Raw genomic sequence first — 22193 nt, forward strand, 5'->3', positions numbered from 1 at the left:
TGATTGGCATTGACATTATAATATCAGTGTAATGCCTTGAAGAATCAAACATGATTTTTAAAAAAAAAAAAAAAAGCTCAGATTGAGAAATGTCATGTTTGCAGTGTTTCCTGTGAAGGAAGAGACGGGAGAATATACGAGACTTTTCCCCTACAGAATGCATCTAGAAGACACTGGAAATATATAATTTAGATATTTTAATGTACAGTATGTTATGCTATGTTGTATCTTTGGAAGGTCAGCATGTTTTCATTGGTCTCCCTGTTTCTTCTCATGATGCTGATAGATTTCCTGAATTTGTCCTTCACGCATGTGTGTGTTTTGTAGGGTAGAGATAATTGCAGATTATAGAAAGTTCTGTCATAATAGAACAAGAAAAGAGGAAATGTTCTTTTCAGAGTGTTGGGTGAATTACATAGCAGTTTGTTAAAGGATCTAGACTGCATTAGTGCTATGCGTTTAATGAATTGTGTTGTTGGATTTTAAGATCAGTAGAGGAAGAATTAATGATTAAAAATTGTTGAAACAAAAGAATACTAAAATGTAAAAACCACTGTGTCTGCTATAGCAAGTATAAGCAAAAACAAAATTTTTCTTTTCCTAGAAGCATAAGGAAAACGAAATTATTTTGGCAGAAACAGTTTTCCGGTTTTTAAATTGAGTATAATCTCCTTCTAGCTCTAACAGATCATGCTGGAAAATTGTCTTGATTTATATTTCCAACTAAGCATAATTGCTAGGAAATATGCATGTATCAGACCAATATATGGAGTGATACTTCTCCTTGTTCAGTTAACAACACTAACAACAACATATATGCAAAGGATGGGTATCGGACAAAAAAAAATTTGTTCCACAACTGATGGTAGCAACCACAATGATGACAATGTGTTCCTGTTTTTATTCACTGTGAAAATTGTATTGTTATCTCAGCACGATTCCTTCATCTGCACCGAGGCTGATGCAGCTAACATTAGAATATCTGGATTTTGTTTCTGACTCTTCAAGTCACTATGGCTAGATCCGCAGCTAACATAAATCGTTTACACCAGGGTGCCCAACCTACAGCCCATCATGGCCCATCAGAGCATTTCATAAGGTCTGCGGCCTCCTTCAACACAGTATAGTAACGGCCAATTCATTAGTGTTTTATCATCTTGTTTACATAATTTCAGTTTACACAAGTGTGTAAATAGGTTGTTTCTATGTGTAGTATTGTCTATCTAAATACATACAAAACAAGCTGAACTTAAAAGGTAAATCAGTACAGGAGACTTTAAATCTTATTAAAATATGTAGAATCTGTTTGGCCCACACAAGATTGTGCTTAAGTTTATCTGGCCCTCCCATGTAATAAAGTTGGGTACCACTGGTTTACACCATCTGATGAGGTCTGGTGGTGTTTGCATCAGTCATTTGATCCTGTGCCTCAATTTCACCATCTGTAAAAGAGAAATAATGAAAGTCACCTTTGTAAAGTGCAGCATGTAAATTGTAAAGAGAAGGGACATAACGCTGAAGACTAAATTCTGACTCTTAAAAACTTATAAAGTGTTAAATTATAGCTGTGAAACGTGGACGTTCAGACACTCAGGAATAAGAAATGACAGGGTTGTCTGTACTTATAGTGCTGCAATGGAAAAGTCCTCCCATCGACATGGTGCTGTCTACACCAGGGGTTAGGTCAGTATAACTATGTTGCTAAGGGGTATGGAAAATCCTGAGCAATATAGTTCTACCAACATAAATTTGTAGTGTAAACCAGGGCTACAGTACTTCAAATTATGATAGGTTTCAGAGTAGCAGCCGTGTTAGTCTGTATTTGCAAAAAGAAAAGGAGTACTTGTGGCACCTTAGAGACTAACAAATTAGTTAGTCTCTAAGGTGCCACAAGTACTCCTTTTCTTTTTTCAAATTATGATGATATAGAAGAATTCTGAAAATATCTAACCAACAGAAAATGGGTCAGCAAACACTAGTCAGAGATCTTATGAAAAGAAAGATTGAATTTTCAGGGCACATTTTAAGGCGCTCAGTGGGAAGTGTATGTTTTCAGGCACTGCAACGGAAAATTACTGACAGAAGAACACAAGGCAGAGAAAGATGATATTGGATGGACAGTGTGGTATCCTGGGTGGATCAAAAAGACTATTTATCCACAACGGGATTAGCAGAAGATTGTAGAGAATGCGCTACTATAGATGCAAACCTTGAGTAACAGAGAATCCACAGAAGAAGAAGAGAGTGTATTGAGATTGTTGCATGGAAAGTGCTATCTAATTGCAAAGTATGTTTAATATTATTTTCATAGATGTCTAGGAGTCTCCTGTAAAAGCTCGGTTCCAACTGGAAGCACATTTACCTGGCAGTGTTTGAGTGGGAAAAGGAAAATTGAATAGCCTGAAGATGAGACTGAAGACAACCCAAGCTTTTCTGTTTGATGTTGTTTATATAATTCTCCAATGCTGCAAAAATAGGTGCCAAAGCCCTGGAGAACTTTTCATGTCATTGATTTTCTGATAACTCTCTCTCCTTTTCTGTGAAACTTGATGCAGACTAAGGCTTCAAAATGGTTGAAAAGTTAGGGGGGAAGATGAAGCATATTCCAATCATATGCCTTAGTCAACTAGATGCTCGAAAAGAACAGGGCTGCCGTGGGATGGTGTACAAACAGAGGGCCCTGTACCTCAGACCCTAGCAGGCCATAACTAGATCTATTAGTTTCAACAGAGCTACTCTTAGTAATATGCATTACGCTTTAGTGCTTGTAGTAGTGTTTGCTACGTGTTGTATGTATATAAGGAAGGACAATTCTGCTGATAGAACTCTGAGGGGAAAGATCTTTAAATAAAGTATCCCATTTTTCCAATCATACCTCTGGTCTTTGATCAAATTAACATTATACTTCATTCATAATCATCCTGTCATGAAGCGCTACAAAAAGAAGTTATACCAAATACATTGCACGCATTTTTTTTAGAAAATGAAATGCACATGGCAAATGATCATGACCTATTAATTGGCTTCACTACTAAGCAGTATGGTATTTACATATTATAGTAAAGGAAGTGAGAGAATTCTGTGCTAGAATATTAGCTACATGAAACAGAGAAGATTCATCTGACTGAAGTATCCAAAAATACAGTTTCATTGGATGCATGGAGAATGAGGTTGGTCTTTCTCAATGTTACCAGCGTTACTGACTTCCACTAGTCATTTCTGATGGTGTAGGCGGTCTTTTATTTAAGATATTTAGAAAGAAGCCAGGCACTTTAGCATGAATAGGCACAGCTATCTATTACTATAGATTTAATTAGTATAGGCAGAGCTGTTAGTGATATCTATACTTACTTAACTGACACTTCTCATTAAAAGGCGCCATGTTTTGAACTTTGCCAAACACTTAACAGTTTGGACAGAAGTTTCCCATGCTGGGTGTTTGGCTCAGGCTGATTTTTTTCCCCCAACTTTCAGCAAAAACTGCACAGCCATTTCTGAGACTGAGATATGGGAAAATGTTTTTCCCATGTTAAAGTTCTTATAACTGTTTAGGTAAGAAGCTCTAGTGCCTCCATACTTTGGAGCTGGGACCTGAAACTTGGCAAAGGCAGGTGTCCTTTGTTTCAAGGATGTGCAATCTGTTGTTCCTGTGGCAAAAAAATGTCCAAGTTTGGTCTGTTTAAGCCTCTGAGAAATCTGTTTGTACAGCCTCAGTTGAGACTTGTTATAGTTTGGCAACTAAATTCTCTGATGATTCTGTCAATACTGAGTACTCTCCAACTTAGGGATGCAGGGGCTGAGCAGGACTTTCCTTGCAATTTCTGTTTCTGGTTGATATAGGCTGTTTTGGTGCTGGGCACCGGAACTGATAGCAGAGAGACTCTCCTTTGCTCTCAATGTTCCCCCTGCTGGCATCGGGGAAGCATGGAGCAAACTGTGATCGGAGACTGGAAATGGAAGCTAGCAACGAAGAAAGGGAAAGACTGGGGCTGGATGGACAAGGAAACTGGGACTGGGAGTCAAGGTGTGTAGAAGACTGGGACATATTCCCCTTTTCCACAGGACAAGTGCCTTATTCAGAGGACAGGATGGTGTTCTATGGAGAAATCAGGGTTGTGTAATGAAGGAGGCCGTTGTCTGCAGGACCCATGCTTTGTTTGTGGCAGAAATTGGAAGGTTTATAATGAATGAGGCAGGGGATTGCAGAAAAAGAAAGGGTGGTCTTGTTAAGACATCTGAATGCTCACCTAGAGAATTGGATTTTATCCAAACCTCTACCAGAGGAGAAGTATGGTGCTGGGAAAATCATTTAAGCCAAACTTGTCATAGATGGCCACTAATTGCGTGTTCCTCATTTCCTGGTATCTATCTTGAGACCCTCAAGTCTAATTTGCGGAAGTGTTGAGTACTCATTGCTGCAACTGAAGTCAGTGGGAACTGTGCTATGAACCTACAATGTGCAAGAGCAGGGATGGCCAATGTACGTTGCCAAAGAGCCACAGTAATACATCAGCAGCACCCCTCATTAGCTTCTCCCCTTGCTCCCAGTGCCTCCTGCCCACCAATCAGTGCCTCCCTCTGCCTCCGTGCACCTCCCAATCAGCTGCGTGGCATGCAGGAGGCTCGGGGGTGGGGGAGGAGCGAGGGCACTGCAGGCTTAGGGGAGGGGCCAGGAAGGGGTGGAGTGGGGGCAGGGCCTGTGGCAGGGGCAGGGGTTGAGCAGTGAGCACCCCCTGGCATATTGGAAAGTTGGCGCCTTAGCTCCAGCCCTGGAGTTGGTGCCTCTACAAGGAGCCGCATATTAACTTCTGAAAAGTCGCATGTTGCTCCGGAGCCACAGGTTGGCCACTCCTGTGCTATAGAATGTAAAGTAAACTGAAGAATCAGGTTCTAGTTGTCCAAAATTGAGCACCAAAAATTAGTGAATAATTTTTACTTTAATTTCTATGTGCCTCATTGTTCATGTTGTGACAAAGCTCTCTCCTTGCCTCCATGGGTCCCACGTTTCCTGGCGGATTTCGCTAGCCTCAGAGGCTCCTTGTGACCCTCCATGTAACCCTTCTTTCTCTAGAGACAAGGCTCACAGTCTACTGAGCCATTTTCATCATAAGCCAGCGAGGGAGGTGAGGAGAAGTTATCCTTCCTTGCACAGTCTCTGTTGTCTCCCAGTCTCAGTGATTAAACAGGGGGCAGGGGCGGGGGGAGGCGGGCCCCCCCAGGCCCACCCTCTACTCCGGGCTCCAGCCCAGGGACCCTAATAGTATCAGCTATGGTAGCTGACCTTTTTAGAAACATGACATGTACAATTCCCTGGGCTACTTCCCCTACAGCAGCCCTCACTTCCTCAAGCTCCACTTCACCCTTATCTCAGGGCCTCCTTCCTTGTGCCTGATCTAGTGTGCACTACTCAGTCTCTCCAACAGCGCAACTTCTTCCCACAGCTCCTGACATGCACTCCCACCTGACTGACAGCAGTGTGCCCTTGTTGCCAAGAAGGCCAATGGCATTTTGGGATGTATAAGTAGGGGCATAGCGAGCAGATCGAGGGACGTGATCGTTCCCCTCTATTCGACACTGGTGAGGCCTCATCTGGAGTACTGTGTCCAGTTTTGGGCCCCACACTACAGGAAGGATGTGGATAAATTGGAAAGAGTACAACGAAGGGCAACAAAAATGATTAGGGGTCTAGAGCACATGACTTATGAGGAGAGGCTGAGGGAGCTGGGATTGTTTAGTCTGCAGAAGAGAAGAATGAGGGGGGATTTGATAGCTGCTTTCAACTACCTGAAAGGGGGTTTCAAAGAGGATGGCTCTAGACTGTTCTCAATGGTAGCAGATGACAGAACGAGGAGTAATGGTCTCAAGTTGCAATGGGGGAGGTTTAGATTGGATATTAGGAAAAACTTTTTCACTAAGAGGGTGGTGAAACACTGGAATGCGTTACCTAGGGAGGTGGTAGAATCTCCTTCCTTAGAGGTTTTTAAGGTCAGGCTTGACAAAGCCCTGGCTGGGATGATTTAACTGGGACTTGGTCCTGCTTTGAGCAGGGGGTTGGACTAGATGACCTTCTGGGGTCCCTTCCAACCCTGATATTCTATGATTCTATGACTGGGAGGCTTTTAACTAGTTTCAGCCAGCCCCGATTGGCTTCAGGTGTCCCAATCAACCTAGGCTTCTCCCTGCCTTCTGGAAAGTTCTTAATTGGCCCCAGGTATCTTAATTGACCTGGAGCAGCTTCCATTTCACTTAACCTGGTACCAGGGATTTGTTTAGCCTGGAGCGAATCTCTCTCTCTCCCTCCCACTGCTCTCCCATAGCCTTCTAGCTTGGAGGGAGGTGGGAAGCTGCTACTCCTGCTGCTGCTAGGACCTAAGCTCTCCCTGCTGCTCCAGCTGCTCCCCTGCCTGGGCCAGACACCCCCCACCCCATTCTCTGCTACCTGGTTGCTGGACCCCCCACGCTTGGGTGCTGCTACTGCTCCAAATGCAGCCCTGGGGTGGGGAGGGGGCTGCTAGCCCACTCCCCAGAGAGGAGGAGTGAGGAATCCCAGCCACTGCTGTTGTGGATACCACCACCACTTGAGAGAGGTCCATTCTGCCTGCCTGGACTACCACCTGGAGTTCCTGGAGCTGCTGCTGCTGCTGCTGCAGAGGCCGCTGCCTGGAGCTGCTGAAGCCCGAGGAGGAGAAGAAGAGGATCATCTGCCAGTGGGGCAGCACCTAGAGACTTTGCAGACCACCGTGGAAGGGGCCCTAAGACTGAGTAATTTTCAAACTGTGCTCTTGTGGTGGGGGTTTTGACTGTGTTTGTAGGGATAGAGGGGGTGTGGCGTGGAGCTGCCCCCTGATCCATCTGTGTGTCCCCCCAACCCCCACCACTATTACCACCACCACTGCCCCCTCCAACACCCCCACTGGCTGTATACCATCTGCCTCAGCTCCTGCCTCTGGACTCAGCTGCTTGCTTGGCTTGCCACGCCCTATTTCCACCCTTTGGGCCAGAAGCAGCAGCAAGCTAAAAAAGACTTGTGCAAGTGCACATGGGCACATGTGCCCCCCCGTACTGCCTACCCCCCAGCTTTGCCCTTTACTACCTGCCCCATTTGCCACTTGCTTTGCCTCCTCTTTTGCTCCAGCCCCCGTTACTAGCTTCAGCTTGTTTGCCTGCCCCGCCCATTTCCTTCTGCAGCCTTTGTTTGTTTGCCCCGCCCCAGCCTCTGAAGCTAGCCCCTTGGTTTCCCTGTTCTACCCCCAGACCGCTTAGCCCCTCGCTCCGTGTGCCCATGCCCCCTCCCATGCGCTTGTGCAATTCCCCATTTTAGTTGCAATCCTCTTCACTGCACCCTCAATGTTGCTGAATCCCCCCCCCCATAGTGCACCAAGAGGAGCCGGAATTTCCACCTTGTGTCGGTGACTGACCCCTAACCCCTGATTGCCCCCCGTCCAGCCCACCCCTTTTGGCGCCCTCCTCCCCTGCCTGCAGCCTAGCGGGGAGGAGTGGTCGACCTGCTTCCCCTCCTCCTCTTTGGTGTCCCCCTTTCCTCCTTGCTCATGATGGCGGGGGATGAGACAGGTGAGACCTTTCCAGTAGCCCGACCTCCCCCTCCCGCGCCTGCCCCTCTGTCCCCCCCCCCAAGCTTCTACGTCCGCTGCCAAACCATCTGCCATCGCCCCCGCTGGGGCACCAGCAGCGACGGGCACCGGGGTGACCTCCACTGCTGCCACGTCTATCACCCCCTCAGATTTGGGGGGAGTCCTCCCAGCCGGCGGGAAGGGCCAGGGGAAGAAGAAGGGGAAGGGCCCCGCTAAAAAGACCAGGCCCTCCATGGCAGGGGCTGCCCCCAATGCCCCGGCCCCATCTCCAGCTGGGGCGCCCCTCCCCGCTGTTCCCTCCACCAGCTCTGCAGGTGTCCCTCCCCCGGCCCCTAGAGCATACGCCCAGGTGGCGGCAGCCCCCCCGCCTGCCGCTACATCATTTCTCCAGCCCACCGCCTCCGATACCATCTATAGCGGCCGGGGCCCCTTTCCCACCATGACCAGGAAGCATGGCATCCGTTGCCTCCTGGTGCCCACCTCACCCCACATGGAGACCTATGTGCGGGCGTTGGCGAGGGTGGTGGGCCCCACGGCCATTGTGGCGGCCTCCAAAATGTATGGCAAGGTTGTCTTCTTCTTAGCATCGGAGGCCGCCGCCCAGGAGGTGGTGGAGAAGGGCCTGGCGGTGGGGGGCGTGTTCGTCCCTTTAGAGCCGCTAGAGGACCTGGGTGTCCGCCTGGTCCTGACCTCCGTCCCTCCCTTTCTCCCCAATGCCGCCCTGTTACCCGCCCTTTCTACCTTGGGAAAGCCCATCTCTGTCATCAGCCCTCTCCCGTTGGGCTGCAAAGACCCCGCCCTCCGTCACGTCCTCTCGTTCCGCCGGCAAGTGCAGCTTCAACTGCCGCCGGCGGCGCGCGACGGAGAGGCACTCGAGGGGTCCTTCCTAGTCCCCTACCAGGGGACCCATTACAGGGTGCATTATTCCACGGGGGAGGCCCGGTGCTACCTCTGCCGGGCGATGGGGCACGTCCAGAGGGACTGCCCCCTGGCCCGGGAAGGAGGGGAATCCAGGACCCCCGAGCCCCGGCAGGGCACCGGCCCCGTCATCGCCGAAGCCCCTGGCTGCCCGGCGCCTGAAACTGCCCCTCCTCCTTCCCAGTCCACCATTGCTGCCGCTCAGGCCCAAGGGGCACCCCCCCCACTATGCCCAGCCGAGCGGGAGAACCCCGCCCCCACTGCTTGCAATCTGGCGAGGCCTGTGGAGGAGGGTGCAGCAGGGACACCGCCAAGCATGGGAGAGGGCCCGCCCCAAGGGGAATCTTCCCTCCCTTGTGCTGCCCCACCGTTACCCCCTCGAGTCCCTGAGCCATCGTCTCTGCCCCCTGACACAACCCGTGCTAGCCAGCCCCCGGATGATGCCATGGAGGGCTGGGCCCTAGTCCAGGGGAAGCGGGGCAAGCGGAAGGCTCGAGCTCCGCTCCTCCCATCTGACGCGGAGCCCCCCGTAAGACCAGGAAGGGGGGCACCGATGCCGAGCCTTCCGCTCTACCCACGGGTGTGTTCCATCCACCAGAGCCGGCTGGGGAAGACGTGGCAGCACTGGAAGGGGGTATCTCCACTCCACGGGAGTCCCTCCCCTCCAAGACCCCCGAGGCACCATCTGAAACCCCAGTGTGCCCCGAAGTAACCGTCGCGTCAGGTGCCGGCGGGGAGAATCCCGGGGTAGCGGAAAACAATTTCCCCTCTATATATGAGGAGATCGAGGCCCTGGGTCTGACCCCAGTCACCCAAGGGGAGGACGATCCTATGCCAGCGGGCCTCGATCTGGGCGACTTCTTTCCAGCCCCCCTTTCCCCATACTCCCTCCCCCTAACCGTTGCTTCTGCTCCCACCTCCGAGGAGCCCCTGGACTCCTCCATCAACCCGGCTGCAGAAGGCACCCTGCTGAGAGCCACCGAGCCAGTTGAGGCGACGGCCAGTGCCACGCGGCTGGAACCTGAGCCACCAGGGGCATCCCTCGCTGGTGAGGAGCATTCGACCTCCTTTCCGGGAGAGGACCCTACAGAAGAAAGTCCACCCCCTGATGCCGTGGCTGCCAAATCCACCAGAGAGCTTGCGCCCGGCATCGGTGAGAGCCCTCTCCCGACCCAGACTCTTACCTCTACCCCTGCCCCTGCCCTTCTCCCGCCCACCTCCCGAGATATTATTGCCACCCCTGGGACAGTCTCCTTCCCCTTTCCAACAGATGACTCCCAGGGAATGGCCTTTGTGTTTGCCCGTCCCGACCCACCAGGGGCTGCAATCCTCCCTCCGCCGCCCCCTATCGCCCCAGCATTCAGGTCAACCCATCAAGAGCCCCGTCGGGGGTCCGCACCCTGTCTGCCCGTCCCGCTGGGCCAGGGGGCTGTACCAAGGGCCCCATCGGGAAGCAACCAGACCATAACCCCAGCCCCCCATGCGCTGCGAGAGGAGTTGCGGGAGTTCCTAGAAGACGTCCGTGGCTCCCGCAACAAAGTCCAGCTTGCCCTCCAGCGATGGGGGGACTTGAATCAAATCCTCCGGGCCGCAAGGGCCCTCATGGGGGAGGGGAAAAGGACCGGGAGACAGGGCGCCGCGGCCTACCAGCGGGTCCGCCACTTCCGTGACTCCTTACTCACCTACGGGGTGGGTCACGGACTGCTGCGCGGCCCGCCGGGAGCCACGAGCATCCCTGCCGGCAAGGATCCCCCCCAGTCCTCCTCATGGCACCCTTTACCATCGCAACATTGAACACCCGTGGCTGTAGGATGGGTCTCCGCAGGTCCCAGGTGCTCTCCTTCCTTCGAGAGGGGAGGTACTCTGTGGTTTTCCTGCAGGAGACCCATACGGATCCGACCGCCGAAGACAGCTGGTGGTTGGATTGGGGGGACAGGGTCTACTTTAGCCACCTCACAGTTCATACGGCTGGAGTGGCGACCCTGTTCTCCCCCGACCTACGGCCCGAGGTGCTGGGGGTCGCCGAGGCAGTGCCGGGTCGCCTGCTGCACCTCCGGGTCCGCATGGAGGGGCTCGTAGTCAACCTTGTCAACATCTATGCCCCAGCAGCGAGCCCGGAGCGGCTGCAATTCTATCAGCAGGCATCCGCCTTCCTCGGCACCTTGGATCCTCAGGAGTGCCTGGTTCTGGGAGGGGACTTTAACATCACCCTTGAGGAACGGGACCGCTCGGGGACCGAGCAGAGCCCGGCCGCCGTCGCCGTCCTCCAGGAGATAGTCGAACACCACTCCCTGGTGGAGGTCTGGCGCGACCACCACCCGGATGACACTTCCACGTTCACCTTTGTCCGAGTGGAGGCCCATCGGTCGCGCCACTCCCGGTTGGACCACATTTATTTATCACGCTTTCATCTTTCACGAGCCCATTCCTCCAGCATCCGGCCGGCCCCATTTTCTGACCATCACATAGCCACCGTGACAGCCTCCCTCTGCACGGAGAGGCCGGGGCCGGCCTATTAGCATTTTAACAACAGCTTGCTGGAGGATGCAGGCTTCGTGGCGTCCTTCCGGGAGTTCTGGCTGGCCTGGCGAGGGCAGCGGCGTGCCTTTCCCTCGGCACGGCGGTGGTGGGACATAGGGAAGGTGCGCGCCCGGCTCTTCTGCCGTGACTACACCCGGGGCGCCAGCCGACGGAGGGATGCAGCGATAGAGCAGTTGGAACGGGAGGTCTTAGAGCTGGAGAGGCGTCTGGCCACCAGCCCCGAGGATCCACCCCTCTGCGGAGTGTGCCGGGAGAAGCGGGAGGAGCTCCGGACCATCGAGGACCATCGGGCCCGGGGTGCCTTTGTTCGATCCCGCATCCGTCTCCTTCGGGAGATGGATTGCGGCTCCCGCTTCTTCTACGCCCTGGAAAAAAAGAGGGGGGCTAAGAAACATATCATCTGCCTACTGGCAGAAGATGGCACCCCCCTCACGGATCCGGTGGAGATGTGCGAGAGGGCGAGAGCCTTCTACGCAAGCCTATTCTCCCCGGATCCGACCGATCCTAACGCTTGCAGAGTGCTGTGGGAGGAGCTCCCAACGGTCAGCGTGGGCGACCGAGACTGGCTAGAGCTGTCTCTCACTCTGGCCGAGTTCTCGGAAGCCCTCCGTCGCATGCCCACCAATAAATCTCCAGGCATGGACGGGCTGACCGTGGAGTTCTACCGCGTGTTCTGGGACATCCTGGGCCCAGACCTAGTCACCGTCTGGGCCGAGTCTTTGCAGAGCGGGGTCCTCCCTCTTTCGTGCAGGCGAGCCGTGCTCGCCTTATTGCCGAAGAAGGGGGACCTCCGCGATTTACGAAATTGGCGTCCCGTCTCGCTTCTCAGCACGGACTACAAAATCGTGGTAAAAGCCATCTCCCTGAGGCTAGGGTCCGTGCTGGCGGACGTGGTCCACCCAGACCAGACCTACACCGTCCCGGGCCGCAGCATCTTCGACAACCTATATCTGGTCCGGGACCTATTGGAACTTGGGTGTAGGGATGGTCTGTCATTCGCCCTCCTGTCCTTAGATCAGGAGAAGGCGTTCGACAGGATGGATCACGGGTATCTCCTGAGCACTCTGCAGGCGTTTGGCTTCGGACCCAGGTTTGTGAACTTTCTCCGGGTGCTGTACGCTTCCGCAGAGTGTCTGGTAAGGCTCAACTGGACCCTGACCGAACCGGTCAGCTTCGGGCGAGGAGTACGGCAGGGGTGCCCCCTCTCAGGCCAGCTCTACGCACTGGCGATCGAGCCCTTCCTCTGTCTCCTCCGAAGAAGGTTGACAGGGTTGGTGCTGAGGGAGCCGGAGCTGCGGCTGGTCCTGTTGGCGTACGCTGATGACCAGGACCTGGGCGACTTGGTGCGGGTGGAGGCTTGCCAGGCCATCTATTCAGCAGCCTCCTCTGCGCGGGTCAACTGGGTCAAGAGCTCTGGCTTGGTGGTAGGGGACTGGCGGCAGGCGAGCTCCCTCCCACCCGCGCTTCAAGCCATCCGGTGGAGCACGGGTCCGCTGCTCTATCTGGGCGTTTACCTTTCTGCCACGCATTCCTCTCCGCCGGAGAACTGACAGAATTTAGAGGGCGGGGTGATAGAGCGGCTCCGGAAATGGACAGGACTACTCCGGTGCCTCTCCCTTCGAGGGAGAGCGTTAGTGCTTAATCAACTAGTCCTGTCCATGCTCTGGTACCGGCTCAACACCCTGGTCCCGGCCCCGGCTTTCCTGACCAACCTGCGGACATCGATTCTGGAGTTCTTTTGGTCAGGACTGCACTGGGTCCCTGCAGGGGTTCTCCATCTACCTGTGGAGGAGGGAGGGCAGGGCCTAAAATGTCTGCTTACTCAGGTCCATGTCTTCCGCCTCCAGACCCTGCAGAGGCTCCTTTATGGTGCAGGTAGTCCGGCGTGGAGCATACTGGCGCACGCCTTCCTGCGCCGCTTCCGAGGGCTCTGATACGACCGGCAGCTCCTTTATCTCCATCCGAGAGGTCTTCCACGAGACCTCTCCGGGCTGCCGGTCTTCTACCAGGACCTCCTCCGGACCTGGAAACTCTTTACAACGAGCAGGTCCGTGGTGGCCACCGAGGGGGCAGATCTCCTCGCGGAGCCCCTGCTACACAACCCCCAGCTCCGTTTGCAGGTGGCGGAGTCCCGCTCGGTGCGCCAGAGTTTGGTCCTGGCAGAGATCACAAGAGTCGGAGATCTCCTGGACTATGACCGGGGAGACTGGCTGGATCCCCTAACCTTCGCTCAGCGCATGGGGCTTTCCAGACCTTGTACTCCCCGACGCATACTTCAGGAGGTGAAGGCCGCTTTGCCGCCCGCTGCTCGGGTTTATCTCGACCGGGTCCTGCACGAGGGCACGCCCCGTCCACCCACTACCCCAGGCCCGCCGGACCTTTTAATTGGACCCCTGCCCCGTGGACCCAACTGATCCCTTCACTCCTTCGCTAGAAGCCGGCTGCACGAGATGCAGCCGGTCTGTTTTCAAACCGCGCCAAGAAAACATCTCTACACGCTCGTGCTCCACACCTTTCACGCCCGCACCCTCGTGTCCCGCGCCGATACAAAATGGCGGGACCTCCTGCCACCGTTGGAGGGTGAGGAGCCCCGGTGGGCCAGCCTATATTCCATCTTAGTCCCAAAGCCCACCGGGGATGTCAGTTGGCGGCTCCTTCACGGAGCCGTGAGCACGGGTGTGTACTTGGTGCGGTTCATCACAATCCCAGACACCTGCCCCTTTTGCGGCATGAGGGATACCCTGGCACATGTCTACCTGGAGTGTGCCAGGCTGCAGCCCCTATTCCGACTCCTCACCAATATCTTATTACGTTTTTGGTTGCACTTCTCCCCTCACCTTCTCATTTATGCACTCCCTATCCGTGGCCCCACAAAGTCACAGGATCTCCTGGCCAACCTCCTCCTGGCCCTAGCTAAAATGGCCATCTACAAAACCAGAGTGAGGAGGTTGGCCGATGGAGTCTCCTGTGACTGTAGGGCCTATTTCCGATCCTCGGTCCGTTCACGTATCCGGGCAGAGTTCCTCTGGGCGGCGTCCTCTGACTCCCTTGACGCCTTTGAGGAGCAGTGGGCACTGTCCGGGGTTCTCTGCTCGGTGTCCCCATCCGGTTCCCTTCTTTTGACCCTTTGACTGCACTCCTGTCCCTGTTATTTTATTAGTTGTCCTCCGGAATTTTTTGGGTATCTAGGTTCTGTGGATCCCCCTTTTAGGCTGGGGGGGATCCTTTAGCAGTGGACGGGCTTTGCCCGCCCACTTCCCAGATCCCAATAAGACTATTTTTCTATAGCCATCTGGCCTTGCCCTGTCATAATGTATAAAATTGGGATAATACCCATTCCTCTTTCAGGAGATGAGCGAAAATACATTACTGTTTGTGAAGCATTCAGATATTATAATGACGAAAGCCATAGAAAACCTGGGAGGAAATGAATAACTATTCAGAGCAGAGTTTGAATACTGAGCAGTAAATAAGTCACAGGGCTAGTCATTGAACAACAAGGATAAAATAAAATATTGAATAGCTGCTTAGTTGTTGAGCACCATGCCTTATGTGCACTGATTCAGGCATGGGTCCTTTGGGGAAAAAAAAGCAAGTGATCATGTAACTGAAGATTGTATCATAATGCGTATGCACAAGGGGGGGTCAACTAAGATTGCACAGGAAACCTTACTGCGGCATTTCCAACTTTTGAGTGTTTGATTTTGCAACCTTAACGTTCTTTTTCCACAATTTTCTGTATGGTAATTTTATTATTTATATTGCAGGAACACCCAGAAGTTTACTAAGTGCTTTTCAAATGCTGAAGCATCCACAGTCATTACCCTGAAGAGCATATAGTCTTAAAAACAAACAAAAAAAACATATTTTCCAATTAGAGTTGTCTGAAGTTTGTTGATTTCTTTCATAGCAATGCATAGTATGAAATCTTGTTTAATATTATTCACAAGATTACAACAGATGTGCTAAATTGGCTAGGGAAAATATGCGGGAAGGAAGGGCAGCTGACAGCTTACAGTATATGCAGATGTAATATCTATTAGAAATATCCTCTGTGATTTATTTGCATGCAGAGTGAATAGATTCTCAAAACAATGCTGTTATGAATGGAAGCCATCAGCAGAATTGCTTAAGGGTGCAAAACCCATTACTTATACAACACTAGATATAGTAATAACACAGTGTAGTAACTTGTTCTGTTTTGCAGTAGTTATTTAGCAATTATTAGATAAATATTTTCTCACAAAAACAACGAGGAGTCCAGTGTCACCTTAAAGACTAACAGATCTATTTAGGCATAAGCTTTCGTGGGTAAAACCCCCCACTTTTTCAGATGCATGGAGTGAACATTACAGATACAGGCATACAGATACTGGCACATGAAGAGAACGGTGTTACCTTACAAGTGGAGAACTAGTGTTGAGAAGGCCAATTCAGTCAGGGTGGATGTGGGTCACTCCCAGTAATTAATGAGGAGGTGTCAATACCAAAAGAGGGGAAATTTTATTATTTATTTATTTTTTAATTTATTTATTCTTCTCTGTGTAAAAATGGACACAAATCAGACATCAGACAGAATGGTAACATACAAAAGCCAGTTGGAGAACACTTCAGTCTCCCTGGACATTCAATAACAGATTTAAAAGTAGCCATCCTTCAACAAAATTTTTTTCAAAAACAAACTTCAAAGAGAAACTGCAGAGCTATAATTTATTTGCAAACTTGACACCACTAATTTGGCTTGAATAGTGACTGGGAGTGGCTGGTTCACTACAAAAGCAATTTTCCGTCTCTTGGTATTGACACCACTTCATCAATTATTGGGAGTGGCCCACATCCACCCTGACTGAATTGGCCTTGTCAGCATTGATTCTGCACTTGTAAGGTAACTCCCTTCTCTTCATGTGCCAATATATGTATGGCTGTATCTGTAATTTTCACTCCATGCATTTGAAGAAGTGGGCTTTTTTACTCATGAAAGCTTATGCCTAAATAAATCAGCTTGTCTTTAAGGTGTCACTGGACTCCGCATTGTTTTTGTGGATACAGACTAACACGGCTACCCCTCTGATATTTTCTCACATTCATCTAATGTAAATGAGAGAAAATGAATTATCCCAATAAGACTTGCTTATCCAGTTTTCCCTCCCAACTTTATCCATCTATGGAAATCAGTTTAGTTTCCCTTTAGTGAGGAATAGTATTACCGGAAAAAGACTGCTTCGGGCACCTTTTCATGCATCACACATAAAGTATACTGATTAAGTGTCTCGTACTAGTTATTAGAACTTGTACAATTCCACATTTGTTCTCAACAACTATTGTGAAACCTATGCAAAACCATCAAAATATTGCAAGAAAGTATCACAAATTACATATTTAATTGCTGATAGTATGCTGAAGGATATCTGAATTAAAACACGGTTGCTGTTCAGTGTCACTTATAATTTGAAAGTCAGACAGTGATCAGACAAAAAATACAGGTGACGCCAAGAAAATGGATATAGGCTTTGTTTTTGTTAAAGTTTGTGGACCTTGCAGGAGGGATTTATTGATGAGGGGAAGGAGTATGTTTCACAGAAATAGAAAGATCGTTCCAGGTATAAAGGGATGTGTAGAAGAAAGCATGAAGGTGAGAGTTGGGGAAGAAAATAAAGGGAGCACATCATTGGCATAGTAAATTGGACATATTGGATCACAGAGACGAGATTTGCAGTGTAGATAGGGGCAGCATTGCACAGTCTTTAGAGTGATTGTTAGTATCATGTGCTTCATCTGGAGGCAGGACTGAACCAGCTCAGGGATTCAGAAAAGGGAGCAAGTGGGCATAAAAGATGACTGTAGTTGCTTTGTACTAGAAGAGGAGTGATATTTTAATTGGTGGGACCAGATGGAGCAGGTAATAATTAGGGTGGATAAGAATCATTTTTACTTCTAATAAGCCAAAAGCGGGGTGTGCTGTAAAAAATAATTAGATTTTTGTGCTGTTTTTCTTAATTGGAACTTGAGAACAGGTGGTAGAAAGCACTTTTTCTCCCACATGCCCTCTGAAGTCACCTATGATCCACCAATTGCTACCCAAACTCCTGTGTGGACATTCTTTCCCCTGAAACCTATGGGGTTTTTTTCATCTTTTTAATTATTATTTATGTTGCAGTAGTTCCTGGGAGCCCCAATCATTGTTAGGACCCCATTGTGCTAGGCACTGTACAAACGGAACAAAAAGACAATCCCTGTCCCCCCCCCAAAAAGCTTATCAGATATTGCTGAAATTGTCAGTAGCTGCTATCTGATCTATGCAAAGTTGTTGGATTTGGAGGGGTTAAACATTGTTGCATAAATAGAACACCTGAAATGGACAAAATTTCACAATTCACTTTTTGGCAAATAATTGCTGAAGAAAGATAACCCACAGCATTTGTATATTTTAGGGAGAATAGCCAGAATGTCTTGTAATTCAGTGTTTCCCGTGAGAATTATTCCCATGAGGAATCCTGCAATAAAATCTGCTTGGTGTAGAAGAATAGAAAGAAATTGAATAAAAAGACTCTATTTCCACTTGTATTTATTCAGTCTGGGAAATTCAGTGGGCCACAGCATTAGTATCAGCAGGGGATTCCTTGCTCCTACCGTTAAATTACTGTCCTAATCGCTCAATTATTTCTTCCTTGTACTGTTTAAAATAAAAATCCATCACATTCTATGTATTTTTCCTAACATTTATTAGGTTCAGTGTTTAGGAAAATCAATTATAGTCAGTCAGGCATGAATTGATGAATGTTCTTGTAATAATTGTCAGTTGTTAAACTGAATGTACTTTCTTTTTTCACCCCTTTTCATTTCCTTCAGAGGGCAGAGGTGGCTCAGAGAGAGGCAGAAACCTTAAGGGAGCAGCTCTCGTCGGCTAACAAATCTCTCCAACTTGCTACACAGATCCAGAAGGCACCTGATGTGGTGAGAAAATATTTACCTACTCTTACAGGCTTCTGACATTCCTGCAGTCCAGCTCTTTCAATTTATGCTCAGTTATAAAAATATCTGTTTGGACTAATATTTTAGCTGAAACAGAATTGTGTTCCTGGAAATTGTAAGTTGGTTACATTTTTGTTGGACAAGCAATTCACTGAGATTGGAGGTAGTCAAAGACAGGGGACAGGATTGGAAATCGCATCTGCTCTTTGGATGCTAGTATGAGCTGGGCAGCACTCATTCAGCAACTGCTCAGGGAGTCCAGGCAGATAGCAGCAGCTATCAAAGATTCTTTCGAGTTGATAGAAGCTGCAACAGCAGAAAAATAAATTGAGCAATGCCATACAACAGGGCTTGCATTAATAGTTTATTAACACATGCGTTGGGTACATAGTGAGGCATGAGGCTGTAGGGTAGGCCAAGTGATTTCAACCAACCAAGAATTGTATTAGTGGCCTATCGGAGCATTACCTACAATGTCATATTGTTCTTAGAATATAGTTCTAGAAGAAAGTCTAAAATGTAATTTTTAAACTATGTGGTATCTTTCATTGAATATCTCCTTCTGCTATGACGAATTAGTTCATAAGCAAATAGGAAAAAGTTAACAAACTGGTATAATATGTGTTCTCTTTCTTATTTTTATTGACTTTTTGGTTTTTTTGTCTTCCTCCAAGTATTTTAAAATGAAATAGATGTAATGGTTTGTTTTTTGGAAGATTGTTTACGCTATCCTTTTGCCTGTTCAACCTTCCAGGCACATAGTCTTACATTCCTCAGAATTTTTCTGGATTAATAACCACCATATTTGAAAGGAAAATTCCTTTTGAGTTTAGCCTATCCAGGTGAATATTAGGTGGTGGTTACCTTAAAAAAAATGGAAAATTGGCTCTGATTGCAACTGACTAATTTAACAAAAATGATTCCCGATGTGCTACTTTTTTATTTTGAACCAAATACATTCACTGCTCGATATCAGACAGAAGAATACATAGTTGCCTTAAAGTACTTTTTGGTACAGTTGTGTCACAAACCAAAAAGCGTAAAAAACTGTTTAAGTGCCCAGTGATATTCTCACTGAAGTTAACCAGGCCAGAATTAAGGCCTAACAGCATAAATAAAAAGTCAAAATATTAGCCTTAACTTTGAATTACCTGTCTCTTCCCAGTTTATATTCCAGCCTTCTTATTTTAGCATTAGTTTTTTCTTGTATTGAACACTACTTTTGCACCTCATTCATATTTAATATGACAACTACTGCAGGATGAAAATGATTATTATCTTATTTCAAATTTGTGTTCTGATCTCAATAGAGATATGCGGTAGACAGTTACACAATTTATGATGTTTGATGCAAGCAAATTAGAGGGCTTTTTCAAGATAAAAAGTATAATTCACTGTAATAGGAGGGCATTATTAACTGCTGTTCAGATTTCTACCTTTCTGTATGTGATACGACACTAGTATGTAGACATTGGAAATCAAGCTAAGTGTTGGGAAGATATGGAAAAGGCATTTAGTTTATTTCTATTCTGGAAAATGCATAGGTATTCAGTATCTGGTAGTGTCATTTGTTGTAACAAGAGGAACTAGGTTTCAACATTTTATGGGTTGGGTTTTTGCCACTGACTCATGCTGTGAGCTTTGGCATGTCGCTCACCAACTGGATGGCCCACTTCATCCATTAGTAAAAGGAGTACTTACCTACCTCAGCGTATTGTGAGATCTATTCCTTAAAGTTTGTAAATGTGCTTAGCGGTCTCTGAATGAAGATTGCTATGTAAGCACCAAATATTGGGCTAGATCATGCTCCCTAGATCTGAACATGCGTATCCCTTCTGCACAAGGATTTGCTCCAATTCTGCATGGGAGCTGCTTCCACAGCACAATACTTGACCTCTCTATATGGTCTGTTTGCTGGGGAAGAAGTTGAGATTGAATGGGTGGAGAGAAAAGAGGTGGGGTGGGGCCAGGGGTGCAAATCTAATTTACCCAGGCCCTATCTGGTCCCATAAAACTTAGGTGAAAAAGATAAAGCATAGCTCCATCTCCCTCTTCCCTTATCTTTCTCCCTCCTAGTTCCTGCCTCACTGTCCTGGGAGCTATTGGCAGCTAGGAAGCCACAATAAGGGGGATGTGCCATGGTATGCCCAAACCTTGAATGCTATGGGCAGTTCTGATGACCTGATCTCAAGAAATATATATTAGAATTGGAAAAGGTATGGAGAAAGGCAACAAAAATGATTAAGGCTATGGAACATCTTCCATATGAGAAGAGATTAAAAAGATTGGGATTACTGAGTTTGGAAAAGAGACAACTAAGGGGGGATATGATAGAGGTCTATAAAATCGGGAGCGATACAGAGAAAGTGAATAGGGAAGTGTTATTTACTCCTTCACATAACACAAGAACCAGAGGTCACCCAATGAAATTAATAGGTGGAAGGTTTAAAACAAACAAAAGAAAGGACTTCTTCACACAACGCACAGTTAGCCTGTGGAACTCATTGCCAGGGTGATGCTGTGAAGGCCAAAACTATAGTTGGGGGTCTAAAAAGCATTAGGTAAGTTCATGGACAATGGGCCCATCAATGGCTATTGCCAGAAACTGGGAGTGGATAACAGGGAATGTTTGCCTGTTTTGTTCATTCCCTCTGAAGCACCTGGCATTGGCCACTGTGAGAAGACAGGTTACTGGGCTAGATGGACCATTGGTCTGACCCAGTATGTAATTTATAGGCCAAACATTTCCCCCCATTCTTCTGAAATGGCATACTATCTGATTATTTTTAAAGCACAAGATTTCATTGCCAGCAAAGCATGATCATTAATAATATTCAATAATGTTAAATAGAGCATTTTGTATCTTCAAAGTACCATGCCGATATTAACTCCTGGGTCTTCTCAACACCCATGTGATGTAGCTAAATCTGTTCTCTCCATCAGAAGTTTCTGACTTCCAGTTCCATGCTTGGTCCTGACCAAACTGCCTACTGTTTGAGCATGTTGCCTCTATTGATATGGTATAATGTTATTTCTTTCACATTAGGAGCAGGCCATAGAGGTGCTGACGCGATCTAGCTTGGAGGTGGAACTGGCTGCAAAAGAACGTGAAATTGCCCAGCTCGTAGAAGATGTCCAGAGACTCCAAGGCAGCCTCACCAAACTTCGTGAGAACTCCACCAGCCAGATATCACAGCTGGAGCAGCAGCTGACTGCCAAGAACAGCACACTTAAAGTAAGGATCAATTGTGCACAATTTGCATTCAGCACAATTTGCTCATTCCTTATTCAAAGTAGGACTGTTAGGTAAACATGTAGTAGTTCACTAATGCAGATTCCATCATCCGTTGTAGTTGTGAGTGGCACAGTGTGTTCTTCGAATGATTGCACATATATACTCAACTCTAGGTGTGTCCATGCACGAGCACAGTCACTGGAATTTTTTCCGTCAGTGGTACCTGTCGGGCAGCTTGAGCACCCCCTGCTGCCACACTTTGATAGCGCTGGTATAAAGCATCCAGCCAAACCCGTGGCCCCTCAATTCCTTCTTACTGCCTGTGACAGTCACTGGAACTGCTATCCTTGCTTTTAGAAGCTCTCTGTGGTCTTTTTCTTCTTTCTGTATATAGTTAGTTGTAGTCAATTTTTAGTCACTTTTAGCTAATTTTAGTGAAGTTCTGTAACTTAGTGTTTTAGTTGAGTTTTATCTGTTCCCTGGTTCCAAGGCATGCCTTGGTCACAGGGCTTTAAGCCATGTGCCTCCTGCAACAAGGCTATGCTCCTGAGTGACCTGCACTCAAGCTGCCTGAAGTGCCTGGAAGAAGCTCATGAGGGAGACCATTGCCAGATCTGTAGAGACTTTAAGCTTTGGAGGAGGAGGACTGGGAGGCCAGGCTAAAATTTTTGCACATGGAGGCAGCACTGAGACCTCCATCTCAGCCAAGCCAATTGGATTCTGCACTGAATGCCTCAGTGTCGGTAAGGAGTACTCCTTCTATCATACCAAAGTCCCGGCACCGATCACCAATCCCAGTGCCAAGGAAAGGGCACAAGACACAGACGGTCAAGAAGGGGCGATCCCAGGCACCAAAGACAGCCAGGCATGGGAATCAAATCAGAGTGCAATCTAAACCAGAGCACTCCTCTGCCTCGGTACCACAAAAGTTGGCA

The 22193-nt window shown here is 48.6% G+C and overlaps 1 protein-coding gene across 9 annotated transcripts in view; it reads left to right on the plus strand.

Moving 5' to 3' along the window:
• Positions 1-22193, plus strand: part of CUX1 (cut like homeobox 1) — a 389353-nt gene that overhangs the window by 242914 nt on the left and 124246 nt on the right. For all 9 annotated transcript variants that reach the window (XM_038375270.2, XM_038375268.2, XM_038375267.2 and 6 more), the window contains exons 10-11: positions 17901-18005; positions 21070-21258. In XM_038375270.2, the coding sequence (XP_038231198.1) occupies positions 17901-18005; positions 21070-21258 (294 nt within the window). The remainder of the gene's footprint in view (positions 1-17900; positions 18006-21069; positions 21259-22193) is intronic.

The sequence above is a fragment of the Dermochelys coriacea genome, chromosome 17, assembly GCF_009764565.3.
Source record: "Dermochelys coriacea isolate rDerCor1 chromosome 17, rDerCor1.pri.v4, whole genome shotgun sequence".
Lineage (NCBI taxonomy): Eukaryota > Metazoa > Chordata > Testudines > Dermochelyidae > Dermochelys > Dermochelys coriacea.